Source organism: Antrostomus carolinensis, unplaced genomic scaffold (genome assembly GCF_000700745.2).
Source record: "Antrostomus carolinensis isolate BGI_N321 unplaced genomic scaffold, ASM70074v2 scaffold11719, whole genome shotgun sequence".
NCBI classification, from domain to species: domain Eukaryota; kingdom Metazoa; phylum Chordata; class Aves; order Caprimulgiformes; family Caprimulgidae; genus Antrostomus; species Antrostomus carolinensis.
This window is the reverse complement of record NW_010340759.1, coordinates 314,058-328,334: the sequence shown is the minus strand read 5'-3', so window position 1 is coordinate 328,334 and position 14,277 is coordinate 314,058. Positions and strand designations below refer to the sequence as shown.

General features: G+C 39.4%; 1 protein-coding gene across 1 annotated transcript in view; it reads left to right on the top strand.

Annotated features, from left to right (window-relative positions):
- The first annotated feature begins 2,093 nt into the window (after nucleotides 1–2,093).
- Nucleotides 2,094–14,277, top strand: part of LOC104531400 (mitotic arrest deficient 1 like 1) — a 317,456-nt gene continuing 305,272 nt past the window's right edge. The window contains exon 1 of the mRNA XM_029087049.1: nucleotides 2,094–2,170. Within this exon, the coding sequence (XP_028942882.1) occupies nucleotides 2,094–2,170 (77 nt within the window). The remainder of the gene's footprint in view (nucleotides 2,171–14,277) is intronic.

Genomic DNA, 14,277 nt, shown 5'->3' with positions numbered 1-14,277 from the left:
TTCATATTTGGATTCTTGCTTTTTCTGGAGTCTGCATAAAACCTCCTAAGTTGTCTTGTGATATTTCTAAGTGTAAGATACCCTGAGCTTTCTGGGTGAGCGAGGAGAGAATCAGCATCCTGAGATGTAGCAGGTGCTTTGCAGTAACGGGCTCAGGACAGAAGATGGTGCCGGCAGCCTTGGCTGCTGCTCTGTCTTCCCTCCCCTCCTCCTCCACCTTTTCTGTCTTGCACAGCCAGGGTGCTGTCACCAGGATTATAAATTCTGGAGCCAATTAGCTAAAAAATGTTACAAGTGAAAGGAAAGAAACAAAAAGCTGCAGAATATCTTGATGTGAATATGCCTGTCTCAGAAACTCTTCCTGTGCAGAGCTCGGGTGTAGCTGCCTTCTGCAGCTCTGGTGTGGCTTTCACTGAAGCATCGGACACTTTTGAGGCATGTGGTTGAGGAAGGAGTAGTTGGTTTGGAGGAGTCAAGCACAGGCCAAGAAGACAAGGCCTTCTTTGGAAATGGTGCTAATAATGGAAGGTGTTTTGTTAAACGATGGAAAGGTCCTTGGGGTGTGTTTGTGCCTTGACAGTGTTTGTTCCTTTCTCCATCCTTGTCAGTGAGATTTCATGTTGAACCAATTTGAACCAAATTTCTCTCTTTTTTTTTTTTTCCAATTTTTTTTTTTTTAAATTCTCAGACCAATTGCTTTGTTCTTGCGTGGGTATCACAGAGGAGAAACATGTTTATAGTCAGTTTCTCTCTCTTTTAAGGCAGTTGCTGTGTTTTCAGGCAATAGTGGTGCGGCCACGCTCTGCTGCTTCGAAGAAATTCTGACAGTTTCTCTGTGCAGTCATTCTTCTGCAGGAATGTGGCACTCCTTAGGAAAGGAGATAGGGTAGAGCTGGAGATGGGTTCAGGAGGAGTGGTCGGCAGCTGGTTCAATTATTTTGTTGCTAGTGACTTTGGGTTTTTTTTAACTCTAACCATATAAGAAAAACTAGTAGGATCTGACATTCAGAGGGCCCTTTGGGGCTGGATGCTTGGTCAGAAGGCTTAGGCATTGTGCTCTCTTAGAGTTCAGAACAGTGTTCTAGCCAAATGTAATTTCCTTTCTGTCATATTTTATGTATGGACTGTTTTTACATATTTTCAATATTTAAAACAATGTTCACATATTCATAAGTTTTAAAATATGTTCTCAATGTTAAGAGATGAAAATCGGTTAAAAAAAAAAACCCACAGAAAAATTCCAACAAAAACCTACAACAAAACCCTCTAGCTTTCCTTTTATTCAAGCAACAAAAATCAAATTCTTATGAGTGAAATAACTACTGAAGAGGCTTTCTGTTTCTTAGCCAGAAAAAGCTTTTGAAATATTTATGGAAATAAACCAAAATGTGTCCCTTTCTGGCTGTACAAATAAGGGATTATCAGATGTAGCCTATGGCAGTTGCAGTATGTAGACTCCAAAGTATCTGCTACTAATAAAAGAGTGTGTGCTTTAAGAAAAGACTGTGAGATTTTTTTTTAAATGAGACTTTACTGACAAAGTATCACGTAACCATGGGTTGTCCTAGTGAAAAAAATACTTCCTCTTGCACCTTGCATTGGAGATAAAAATTGTCATCAAGGCAGTGCTTTATTTGACTCTTGGAAACCAAATGTATAATTTATGTTGATGCATCTTTATCTACTTAAAGACCAAGAGTGAAGTGACTCTGTAGTCCTTTCTCTTGTAGCTGGGAGTGTGGAGCAGTGCTGCTTACATCCCCTCCAGCTGAAAGAATCTGAATCCTGTGCCACCGAGGATATAATTGCAACACAGGTTGTCTGGCTGTGTCATGCTACCAATTTACTGAGTGAACTTGCTCATCAGGGTTTTATGACTTGGTTTTCATTCTACAAATCTTGCACTGGTGTAAGAATTGGAGCTTGTTGAAGTCAGAGTGCATTTTGATCATTCACAGAAGAACCAGCAAAGCGAGGTTTGTAGGGAGAAGTAATACCTTTTATTAGAGCAGCTGATAGGATTAGAAGACAGACGTGTTTGGGCACACAGCCAATACTCAGATCTGATATAGAAGCAAAAGCCTTCAAGCTAAATGCAGGTTGAGAACAATTGCTCTGAGTTTAACTTGATTAATCAATTAGACAATTTGAGAGAGAAGGTAGAGGGCACGTGTGGAACAGGGGGAGGTATCAGACAGAAGAGATGAAAGGGCTGTTAGTAACTGTGAGAAAGAGAGACTTGGTCTAAATTGTTCCAATACATGACCTGGGTTTGGATGTTTTGATAAGACAAACAATTAGTCGTATGAACTTTCTCCATATAGAAGGAGCTTGGAAGCAGATGGACTGTTTTTGCTGCAGCCATATACCAGTAAATACTGTGATTCACTGACTCAGCACTGGCACATCAGACTTGCAATTAAGGGGCTAGAACTTCAATTTTGTATGAACCAAAAATATTATTTTCTACGCTGTCAATAAAATAATTTCATCATATTGTTTGACTTATCTCCTCTGGGCACTCAGCTGCAGCAGCAAGTCTGAACCTGCCGTTACAATGACTGTTGAATGAGTTTTGCTTAATTTGTCCAAGTGTGGTCTAGGATAAAGCGTGTTTCCTGAGACGCAGTATTTGTTCCGCCTGCACTTGGGAGGTGCTGTGGGCTATACTGATGCTGGGAAAGGCCAGCTGCAGATACCCAGTAGGATGTTGGCGTTGGTGGCAAAATCTGTGGTCAGTTTTGAGTAACCATTTGGACTTATTAGGGCAGCATAATGTGGCTTATTTCTTTTATTAAATAGGACACTGTTTAAAAAAAATAAGTGTACCTGCTGCTGTGTTACCTCGTGTCATTATGTGCACTGTGGTGCACAGCCATGGGTGGCGGGTCTCTAACTCATCTGTTTGAGAGGAATGTAACACCTTTTAACAGTGTATTTGTCGTATTTCTTCTTTCCTGATTACATCCAACAGAGAAAAAAAATTGCTGATAAGAACTGTGATTATAAAACCAACTAACAGTAAGATAACCTGGGGCAAAGTGGTGCCTAAAAATACTTGATGTTTTTAAGCTAATTACATCTTATATTGCCAATGACCTTTTGGAAACCTTTTATTTGCAGGGATTGCAGATGCTTCCAAAGAAATGCCTTTATGCAAAGAGAAAATTCATTCCAGTCATCTCCTCAAACCCAGAATGCAGGTCTGCTGTCTGCAGAATGTGCCCTTTTTCAGAAGAGCTTTATAACTTGCTGTTTCTGAACTGCAGGGAGAGCTTTGCCTGGTGTAGAAGCCAAGCACCCAGGCTGTGTCATCTTACAAGGCTCCTTCTTGAAGGTGGGGGTTCTGTGTATAAACAGTGACACGGGAACATTCTTGAACTTACAACGGAAGTATTAATTAATACTTAAAGTCAGAGGAGACTTGAAATTCATTCTGATTTCCTGGGACATTTGTGGCTCAGTGGCAATCCTGTGAATGATGAAATATGGACCTTGTTCCAAATGTACCTGACAAGTATATGGCAGAAATTCCTCAATTTTTGCAAGCTTTTAATATGGATTTTTAAATTTTGTTTTGAAGAGGTTACTTCACCTCTTCCCTGAATTAATGCTGAAGGTCTTGAACCAAATACAGGAGAGTGTGACTGGGTGAAGTTTTAGTAGCTTCTCTTTTCCCGTGCTCTGGAGACTGTTGTCTAATTCTTGAATGAGAACTGAACAAGAGAGAGGAGGGTAGTTGCAGCTCTGCTCGATAATGTAGCTGTTATTGAGGCTGACAGAAGTTACAGTGTCCTTCTTGTAAGCCCAGCAGTCCTGCTCAGACAGCCTCAGACATCATTGGTTTTGATGTTTTAAAAATAAAGTGAGTGGCATCTTTTATTAACGTGTACAGACTTCGAAGAAGTTTTGCATGTCTTTAAAGAACTGAATCAAGCCAAGGAGTCAGTGTAGATGCTATCATGTTTGGTCAGTCGGGTTAGTTTTTCATTCATTTCTTCCACAGCACTTTTAAAGGGTAAGTTCCTTTTCCAGTTACCTTACTTCAAAGAAGTATAAGACCATCATTGTCTCTGCTGCAAGATATTAAGCCATGCTCTGGTTCTGACTCAGAACTTCTGTGTGATGTTGAGCAAGTCAGTGATCTGGCTTGTGGAAGTGATAGTTAACAAGGCTTATGATAATATTTACAAAGGATATCTTTGTCACTGCTTTTGCAGGGCTTTCCCAAAGTGCAGTTCATGGCACTAAACAGTTCTTAAAGCTTTTGCCTGTGCCCCAAACAGATTTTTCAAATTCTACTTAATATAAACATGTTATAAAGCAGATAAATTTTGTTTTGCTTCAGTCAGCTTTGTATCCTGTTCATTAAACAGCATCCTATTAAGAAAACTCTGGGAACCCTCCTAAGGAGACGAGGAAGGTGGCGGAACAGACTTCTATGCAAAGAGACCCTACCTTAGGCTCCTGAATAGTTCCTGCTTGTACTGTAGGAGTGACAGAGGGATGGGAACAGTTGTGGAACAGCTTTGTTTTGGCACTACAACAAGAATTGCCTTACATATCGTAATGGTATGTATTAAGTGAATGAGAGAGTAGGTAAGGCAGGAAGAAATAGGGAGCAATCTAAAAATCCTGTGTTCCAACTCCATCTTCTGCAGAAAAGGGGTGGAGTGTGAAGTGAAGAGAGAAAGTGTGTCATTACTGCAAAGCCAGCCTCGGCTGAGCAAAACCATGTACGAGAGATGAGTAAATCATCAATATTTCAGATCATCACTTTTATAAACAAATTTTGGAAAGCAAAAATGAAAACCTGAGGAAACAATGCAGAAGAGCGAGTCTGTATGTGTTAATGTCCCTTGAGCCTCTAGCAGGCGGAGGAAAAGGTTGTTTGAATTTTAAATTGATTTAAATTCCTTTTGATTTTGCAGTCCGTGCCTGTTCTGTGTATATTGTCCCTAGAAGGTGAGCAGAGGATGTTTCAGACTCCCTTATTTTTATGCTTGGCTAATTTTATTGTCCTCCTGTATTTTCTAGCTGTAAATGTTGCAGACTTTATTACATTTAAACTGGTTTTAATATAGTAGGTCATAAAAATCTAAGAAACGAGGGGTAGTGTCCATTGCAGTTATGTTTTTAGTGCAGGGAAGATACTTGCAAGTCACTGAAAAGCTGACTGAAACTCTAGGATCATCTGCTTAGTGAAGACAGTTCAGAAATAAAAAAAAAAGCTGTCACAGCTGAGAATGAATTTCATTGTTAAAAAAATCCCTCCTTTTCCTTTCATCTGGGGAGCTGGTTTACACTGGGGCATCAATCCAAATGCGAGGAGAGGAGAGAGGCTCCGTTTCCTTCCTTTTCATAAAAAGGTTCAGCAAGTTATTATATATATATAGCTATTATATGATATAGCTTAGACCCTTCCTAGCTGACTGCTCATTTTTAACCAAGAGCTGTGAATGGACCTGTCTCTGTAACTCCTGAGCTATGAGAGACATATGCATATCCTGGTGCTATTCCTGCAAGCTCTAAGCCATCAGTAAGGACTTTTTGCTTTTGCAAATTGAGCCAAATGATGAAAACCACTGGAAGCTTGTTCATACCTTCCTGGCTGGCTTCTTAAACAAGGACCCTTGCTAGGGAAGGAGTAAGCAAGCAATCTCTGTAGTCCAGGGATTCTCTGCCCAAGCCAGGGAAGGTTACACATGGAGAGATGAGAAGCAGTTCTAGGTTTTTTTTTTCTATTAATTACAATTATTCTTTCTGCAATTCACAAATCTTTAAAAATACGATTTCATACATCTGCTTTCAGCAGGTCAATTACTCCTGCTGCATTTTACAGCTAAAATAGCTTGGGAAGGTAGGCAGTTACCAGAGGATGGTTCCATGGATATATTTGACATTTCTTAACTGTTGAGTATTTAGCTTTGAAACTTCCTTCAGAGAGTGGCAAGGCTGGTCTCTGTGATCTCCACATGGGTCAGAACTTCATTTAATACCTTTTGACATTAAAACTGTTTGAGAATTGGTGCCTGTGGTAGTGTCTGTTCTGATTTCATCACAGCTTACCAGATAGTAAATGTTCCTGTAAAATGTTTATGAGGATTTCTGCAACTGACAACTTCAGTTCCTACATCACAAACTTTTCTCTCTTAGCAGCCACTTTATACCAAGTTCTGCATTCAGCACAAACTGAGAGTCACAGAGGAAACAGACTGAGCAAGCTTTCTTGGAACCTTTACCATATTAGAACAGTGACTATTTGTTTTGCTCCTTCTGTTTTGTTTCTTTTAAAAAGAAAAACCAAACAAAAAACTCCCTTAATCCATCACAGTTATTAAACCAGTGCCTGTTTGTCTAAAATGTCACAAGTGGGGAACAGCTTAAAACATGGTGTCTAACAGAGGCACAGTTAGCATGTTAGAATCCTCTTTCCGCTAACCCGAAGCCTCAATTTAAAATTTAATGACTTTATGGGCTGCCAGTAATGTCTGTGATAAATAAGTCTGCTTTTTGTTTGTGCAAATGATTTAATGCTCATTGAACTTGGACATGGAACCATATTAAATAAAATTATTATAATCATGGCTTTATTGCATCCATTTAATCATTCTGGGAGCCAATGCAGATTTATTTTGGAGCATACAAAACGGGTATCCCATCGCTCATTTAGTGTTGTCTGCATCTAAACAAATATCTAAATAGCTAACCTTTTCCTTCTTTTAAACCTGCATTATTTTCCTTCTGCTCCTTGATTGCTACAGCAGGAAAAAAAGAAATAAAATGTAAAATTAGAAAGCCTTGCCTATTTGTGTTCCTGTGTAAGTTCTGCATCATGTTACATTTGGATTCTTGTACCTTTAACTGTTGTTTTGAAGATAATGGGAAGAAAAATGTGCCCAATTTGCTGCTTTTTAAAACAGTTTTTCTGTTCTGAAAGCTTGCAACTTTTTTTTAACCATTGAGGTTGTGCCTGCTGTATTTATGGAAGATGCTGTTTGACTAGAAAAAGTCAGTATATTTATGATGGAACTTACAAATAGATGAAACTTCAACAATTTAGGGGTTTTTTTTGCTTTATTATACCTGTTCTTTGGTGTGTGTTAGTATGATAGTTCACAACTCAATGAAATTGGAAAAAGATCTGTCCTTATTATAAGGGCGCCTTACGTCTCTTCCAGATTGACATTCTGCCCAACAGAATAGCTGATGCTGCATCTCAGGAATGCAAAAATGATCAACCCCCAGCATTTAAAGTAAAAAAATCTTCTTTCTATTTGCTTTCATTTTTGCCGATGCTGCTGTTTTATTAAAGTTCTTCTCCGTAAGTACAAAGGTCAGTAACTTACTATGAAAATGGGTTCTGCAATTATTAAAATCCACATCTAGGAACTGGTAGTTTAGAGAAAGCACCAAGTATTGTAAGACTTGTGATAACAGTGGCCAACTTTTACTTACACTGTGTAGCTTTTTTCCTTTAAGTAAATAAGATATGGTTTCTTAGAAAAAAAATAACTTTTTGATAGTATCTCAAGCATTCTTATGTGTACGAGTGTTGCTGAGATTTCTAATCTTGTGTTTGAGGTACTTTTGTGGCAGAGGATGGCAGGCTGATGTGGCTTGATAGACCTATCTCTAAATAGTTCTGTAACTTTAAATCCTCTTTTTTTGGGAGTTTGTGCTTGTGAATGTGGCGACAAAGGAAAACCAAAACCTTATTTTCTGGTACTGGATGAGTTTTGAATTGTAAGCAGTGACCTGTCCAGCCAGCTGTGAGGTCTGGTGTGTTCCCCCCTGGCACAGCTCTGCTTCTGGCATGTCTCTGTGTACAGTGGTAAGCTCTGCTAAGCAGAAAACGAGCATGAATTGGAGAGGAATTGCGAGTCTTTTCATCTGGGAGTCAATCCAGCACTTGGACTCTTACCTTTTTCTTTTCCTGGCACCCTCAACATTGTCCACTGGAAAGGAGAAGTGAGGCTTGAGTTAAGCCCAGGTGTGTATAAAAGGTACTAAAATAATGTCTTTTGCAAGCATGTGTTTTGGCAAGATGAGTTCGTGTGTTTTACTGCTCCACAATGAAAGTCACAGTTTTAAATAAGTCTCTCTTCATCTTTTCACTAAGGCTCTTTTTACCTACCTTTAAATCGTATTCACAATTTCATTTTTTCCCTTTTTTCATTCCTTTCTTTGTCTTTTTTATTTATTTTTTTTAGCCCGTCATCAATCCAGTATAACTTAAAGGTCTGCAGTACCTTATGCAATCTCTTTGAAATAAACTGTATCTCATGTAGAAATTACCAGCAGGGAGACCATTGGATGCCATGTCGCATTCATTTCTCTGCTGCATCAGGTAATGATTTCCTGGTTCCAGGAGCAGGAGATTAAAATTCTGGTGAGAGGATTTGCCCCCTTCCTCACTCAGCAAGGCCCCTGTACCAGGGCTCAATCACTTCCTCTGCAGCAGCAGGAGCAGAGGTAATGTGATACTGTGGTCATTCAATCAGAGGTAGAAATGCTTTAATCCCTTCTATTCTGTCTGATAAATGCTTTCTTCTTTGTTCTGAATTCAGATCTCTAGTGTTCCTATTGTTGCAGGGATTGGGGGAGAAAAGAGATCATCCTGTCCAGTTAAGAGCTCAGTGATGATGCCTTCCTTTATTCCTACAGGTACTTTGTGATTTAGTTAAAAAAATCTGTGGGAAGGGCATAAAAGTCATAGGAAAGAAGGTGGGACTATCTGGTAAATCCCACCATGGTTTGTAATTTTCCTAAAACAAGAACAGTTTGTATTGTGAATGACTTTTTATTTGCAAAAGCACAGTAGAGATCACAGCAGCTTCTGCTTCAGCGTGTGGTCTTTGCTCTGAATAGTCGGGATGCTCCATATTAATTTGGCAGGTGAACTTCTGACTTCTGCAGCCACTTCTTTTGTTGTAGGAGCCACAGGAAAAGTGATGCTGTGGCTGCATCTGATGCCAAGCAGAGCTGGAGGGTTGGGGCAGCTCCCTAAGGCATCTCTGATTTTAACCTACCTGTTCTTCTTCATTGCAGCAGTATCACAAAAATGTGATGGATGAGTATCGACTCTGCTGCTTTATTTTGCTCCCTTTGCTATATCGACATGAGTTAATAGGGCAGAAGCAGAAGACAGACTTGGTACAAAGTGGAAAGAGATTTTATGTCAATAGGGATTGTAAGATAAGAGATACAGCATTAAGGGTGAACACACAAGAGAGTTAATAGCTAACCAAACCACTCGATATGCCTACAGGAGAAGGAGCAAGAAACTCTTTTTCATTGGAAATATGTTTTCTTTTTTTTTTGTTATGTATTCTGTGATACCAGTCTGGATTTTTCTCAGTGCTGTCAAATTTTTGAAAGATTGAAGTTGTTGTCTTTTATAATGCTGTTACGATGTTTCATAATGTTGGCTTTATGAGTTTTTGCTTGATTACTTGATCAAACTATTAAAGGAGAGAGCTTCCATTTTTAATAATTATACTAGGTCCGTATGCTGCCTTGATTTGGCCATATTAAAAGTGGAAATGAGTGTGTTAAGTGAAATTTAAGCTTGAAGGTGATTGGAAGTGGAAGGTGGAACAAATTCTGATGGAGTAATAATAGTTCACCCAGACCCAAAAGGCTGTAGATCACTTAAGCTACTTAATAAATGGAGTGTGTATTTGAGAATTTTAAACCAGTTTTTAGTGAGTAAGGAGCCCATTGGAAAGATGCTCTGGCTGTATACCCAGATGAAGAAAAAACATTTTAGGTGTTCTCGTGTTCATTGGCTCAAAAAAAAAAAAAAAATCTCATTCTGATATGTAGCAGTAGTTTGAAAGGCTGAAGAAATACTCTCATTGATATCAGGAGACGATTTCAACATCTTAAAATAAGTGATGTACTGCTGCTGTACAATGCATTGTTGGATCCTTAGAATGTCACTGAATTACAGAAAGGAGACTGCCAGGGGCAAGAAGCAGCCCTGGATAACAAATTGCAGCAGGTATTTGGAAACCAACTAAATATATGTTCACTGGACGATGAAAGGAGACTCGTAGTGTCTCTTATAATTACGGAAGAGATGAGTTGTGCTGCAGGCAGAGTTATTTAGACGGGTTGACAATTGAAAAATGAGTAGTTTAGTTAAGTATTGGAAAGATAGAAATGAATGAGAGTACTTAGACCACTTAGATTATGCATGGATGCGTGGTATAAGTATGGGGAAAAAAACTGTAAGGGATAAGGAAAGGCCTATTTCCTTGGACAAGTTTCCAGTTAACCTTCTGTTTCAGAGCTATTTTATGAGAAGCATGTTCTGCAATTTTCAGCTGATTGGTATTTGTGGCGTTTCAGCGATCGTTGAAAATGGACACCTGCATGCATTTCTAAAGGGGCCCTGCCTGGTTTGGGTCATAAAGCACTGCACTTGGGTAGAACTAGAAGAAGGAAAAAGCTCAATTCTATGCACTGCAGGCCAAAATATTATACCCATGCTACAGAAGAATAATGGAGCAAGCTGGAGAGGTCCTTAGGGACAACTTTTCCTTTGTAATCTTTTCAGGAGAAGGGAAATAAAGGAAACTTCCTTCTCTTCCTGCTTTATATCTGATTTTTTTCTTTGTGTTAAGATCTTCTAAACATGCAACAAATAGATTTCTGGCTGATTGTTCTGGAAATATGAAATCCATACGTCATTCACCAATACATCATTGGTGAATGTTGTAGTTACACAGGTGAGTATCTGACACTGAATTTCAAATGAGATCCTGGCAAGTTGAGCTAGAGGCTGTACTGGCAGATACTTGCATTTTTGGTTGCTTTTTGTCTTTGGAAAACTTTTCCTGCTACTAGAGAAACAGCATATAGAGGATTTCTCCAGATGCTAAATGTTTTGAAGAAAGCACAAGTCCCCTCAGACAGCAGTTCTCTCATCTATGTGACTTGCTTCTGTAGTAATGAATATATCAGATTCTATTATTAGTTGAGAACTAAAAATAACAAGTGTAAATGTAAAAAAAATGGGGAATGTATTGTTCATTTGCTAATGATTTTTCTAGAGCTCTCTGATCAGGATAACTGCAGATCAAAGCTTCAATGAAGTCAGCCACAAGTTGGCAAGCTCAACTCTTAAAAACCTCAGTGTGGTTTCTTTTCCCCTATTGGTGTGTAAATTCTCTTTCATGTTTTCTGGAGAAAGGTCAATATGTTTTTGGTTGTCTGACATAATTTGATATATCACTAGTGATACACCTGAAGTTTCATATTGTATGTTCTTTGCAGTTCTTAAGTGGTCTGGCAATCTCCAATAGATTTTTTTTCATATGTCTAATAACTGTAGGGGAATGAGCTTTTTCTCATTATTTTACCCTTGGCTCTAAGCTGTGACCAAGGAATGTATAAATAATCAAGAACGTATAGTGCTCTGTTAAAATTAAACCTAAACTGCTTCAGTTACTCTGATACTCAACAAGGGCAAATACCTTTTTTAATATGTTGAATGGAAAAGGGTAGCAATAATTTAATGAGGGATTGCAGCAGGAAACGATCTTGCTGGTGTCTTCACTATGAGAGTAAGGCTCTGATTGGGTGTAAATTTTGGCTGTTGCTGGTTGAAGAGGAGAGTTCTTTAGGTTTTTATTATAGCCACAGCATATTCCAATATTTTATCTGTTTTACTTGAAAATTCCTGACAAAAGCAAGGCTTCTACTTGGAGTAGTATTTGTAAGAATAAGCACTGGTCTTGTTCCTCTTGGCCCAAGCTGACACTGATTTCTCTGAGCTTACCCTGTGCTGAGGATCACACCAGAGGTGCACACATGCTTGGTCTGCTGAGACTTCGCTTCACGTCAAACCCGGGAGTCCCGGGGGAAATGTTGCTCTTTTCACACTGCCTGCCTGCCTCAATTAACATAATTCCAGGTTTGCAGTGCAACCTCAGCAAGCTGTCAGCCCAGTACTGGGTTCCAACAACCCTAATTCTTCCAAACATCAGTGGCCACCTCTTGGAGCTGGATGTTACAGGAAGTATGGGTAGCAGTGGCAGCTGCTGTCCTCCATAAAAGACTGGATGTGCAGTAGAAGACTCCAGCCTGTTACTACAAATGAGGTACATCACCGTTAATCTGACTGTAGAAGGTCTCTGTGGGCAGATGGAGGCTGTTCTAGCTGGAGGTCATGTTGCTTTGGAGCCAAAAGAAATGGTGAATTCAGAATTGGGGATTAGCAGTTTGGTCTGGAATTTCCATAGACAGTCACTTTTCAGATGAGTTGTGAATATGAGAATTACAAATATTACTTTTGTTTCTAGTTTCACATCTTTACCAAATGTGATGTAACAAGGTGCAGATTGGTTGATAATCACAGTCAGAGTCAGCATAGCTGGAAGAAGCTAGTTCTTTCTTTAAAAAAATACAAGAATAGTGGTTTCTGTTGAAATCTTTGATCATGGCCAAACAGCTATTATTAATCTAAAATATCAAAGAAGAGTGCTGTGATCAGATTTATCTTCAGGGCTGCCATCAGTTTTTGGAATGCAAGCAAGTTCAAACAAGAGGCCTTGTGCAAGCTTCTCATAGCTGCTAAATGATCATATCTCAGTCCATTGACTGGGACAACATAATTATTTGGCAAATAAATGCTGAAAGTGACATTCTGCTGTTAATTATGGTGGAGTTTGAACGGGACATTTAACTGTGAAGAGCTTTTCTATTCTTTTGTTAATTTACCTGGATTATTCCTCTATCAGTGTCTTGTATGAGAAAACGTGGTGCATGTTCATTCTCAGGGGCAGTCTCCATCTGCTTTTCAAATAGCACGCTGAGATAAACATCTTTGTTTCCAGATTTAATAGGAGATCAATGTTTTAGTAAATCTCAGACTTTGGTTTTGAGTTGACAGGGGTTTGAACCTTTGACTGTTTAAAATGGATGATTGGGTATTTTTTGTACTACGCTCCAGTTTTTACACCACTTCTTGCAAACAGACCCAGATGTTGAGGTGTTTGCGTTGGCGTGCATTGTTGCAGGGTTATTTCTAGGCTGTCAGAGCAGCTTCTTTATTTAAAAACAGCAAAAAAAAAATGTTTTTGGACTCATTTCATAAAACTGTGAAGTTTGGTGTTCATTGGTCTGTGGCCCTCCCTTCTCAGCCTCTTGGCTAGCTTGGTTGAACCAGAGAGGGGCAGGGCTTTGAGAAGTTTTGTGCAAACCAACAAAGGAGGGAGCAGGTATATCACCTTTACTCAAGAGAAAGGCAGAGGCAGCTGGCTTGTTCGACTTAGTTTGACAGTGGCAAGGAGAAGGAGATGTGCTTCCTTTAGCCCACACATTCATAAGTAGTAGAGAATTTGGAGAGAGAGTGTGGGGAGATGAGGGAAGGGAAAGCGTGGGCAGTGCAGGACTGGTGAGGATGATGCAAGAGAACGTTTGATTTATTACCTTGTGGGAAGGATTAGTAGATGTACAACAAAAATCCAAAGGAAATTGGGCTTTACTAGTTAGGTGGCTTTGTGGACTACAGACGTATCTGATGTTGTGTATGTGCATAAGATCAGTTCACATGGGCAGGGAAGGCTGCCTGTAAGGCGTCTTGTTTAATAACAGCTGTTGAAAAAGCTGTATTTTTTTCCTGACGCGTGTTTTGTAACTGAGCAGTTTAATACCATAATTGATTTTCTTAAACCCTCTTTTTCCTAATGTGTATGCAGCAAAAGAGAGATGTTTTGGTATGCAGAGTTTCATTTTGTGTCTTCCAAAGCTGAATCCATTGATTTTTTTTAATTTTTTTTTTTTTTTCCTGAGGATTAACAGGCTTGGTGGTGTACTAATTATAAAGAACTTTGTGGCAGAAAATTGCGAAACAGAGATTATTGCAGTGGGTGGACTCAAATATACTCTTGTGTTTTTGAACTAAATTCCTTTGGCTTTAACTCATATCTTAAATGCTGAGTTCCTTTCTCTTTGGCTCCAAATTGCCAATTCAGCTATGGACCAAAATGTCTGCACAGCTTCCTTCACCATATCTGGGCTGCAGTCTCAGTAGGAAATTCAGACATTTGCTATCTGTTCCAAGCTGGAACAGGTTGCCCAGAGAAGCTGTGGATGCTCTTCCCTGGAAGTGTTCAAGGCCAGGCTGGATGAGGCTTTGAGCAACCTGGTCTAGTGGAAGGTGTCCCTGCTGATGGCAGGGGGGTTGGGACTGGATGAGCTTTAAGGTCCCTTCCAATCCAAACCATTCCATGATTCTATGATTAGAAAAGTCAAGAAAGGGACTGA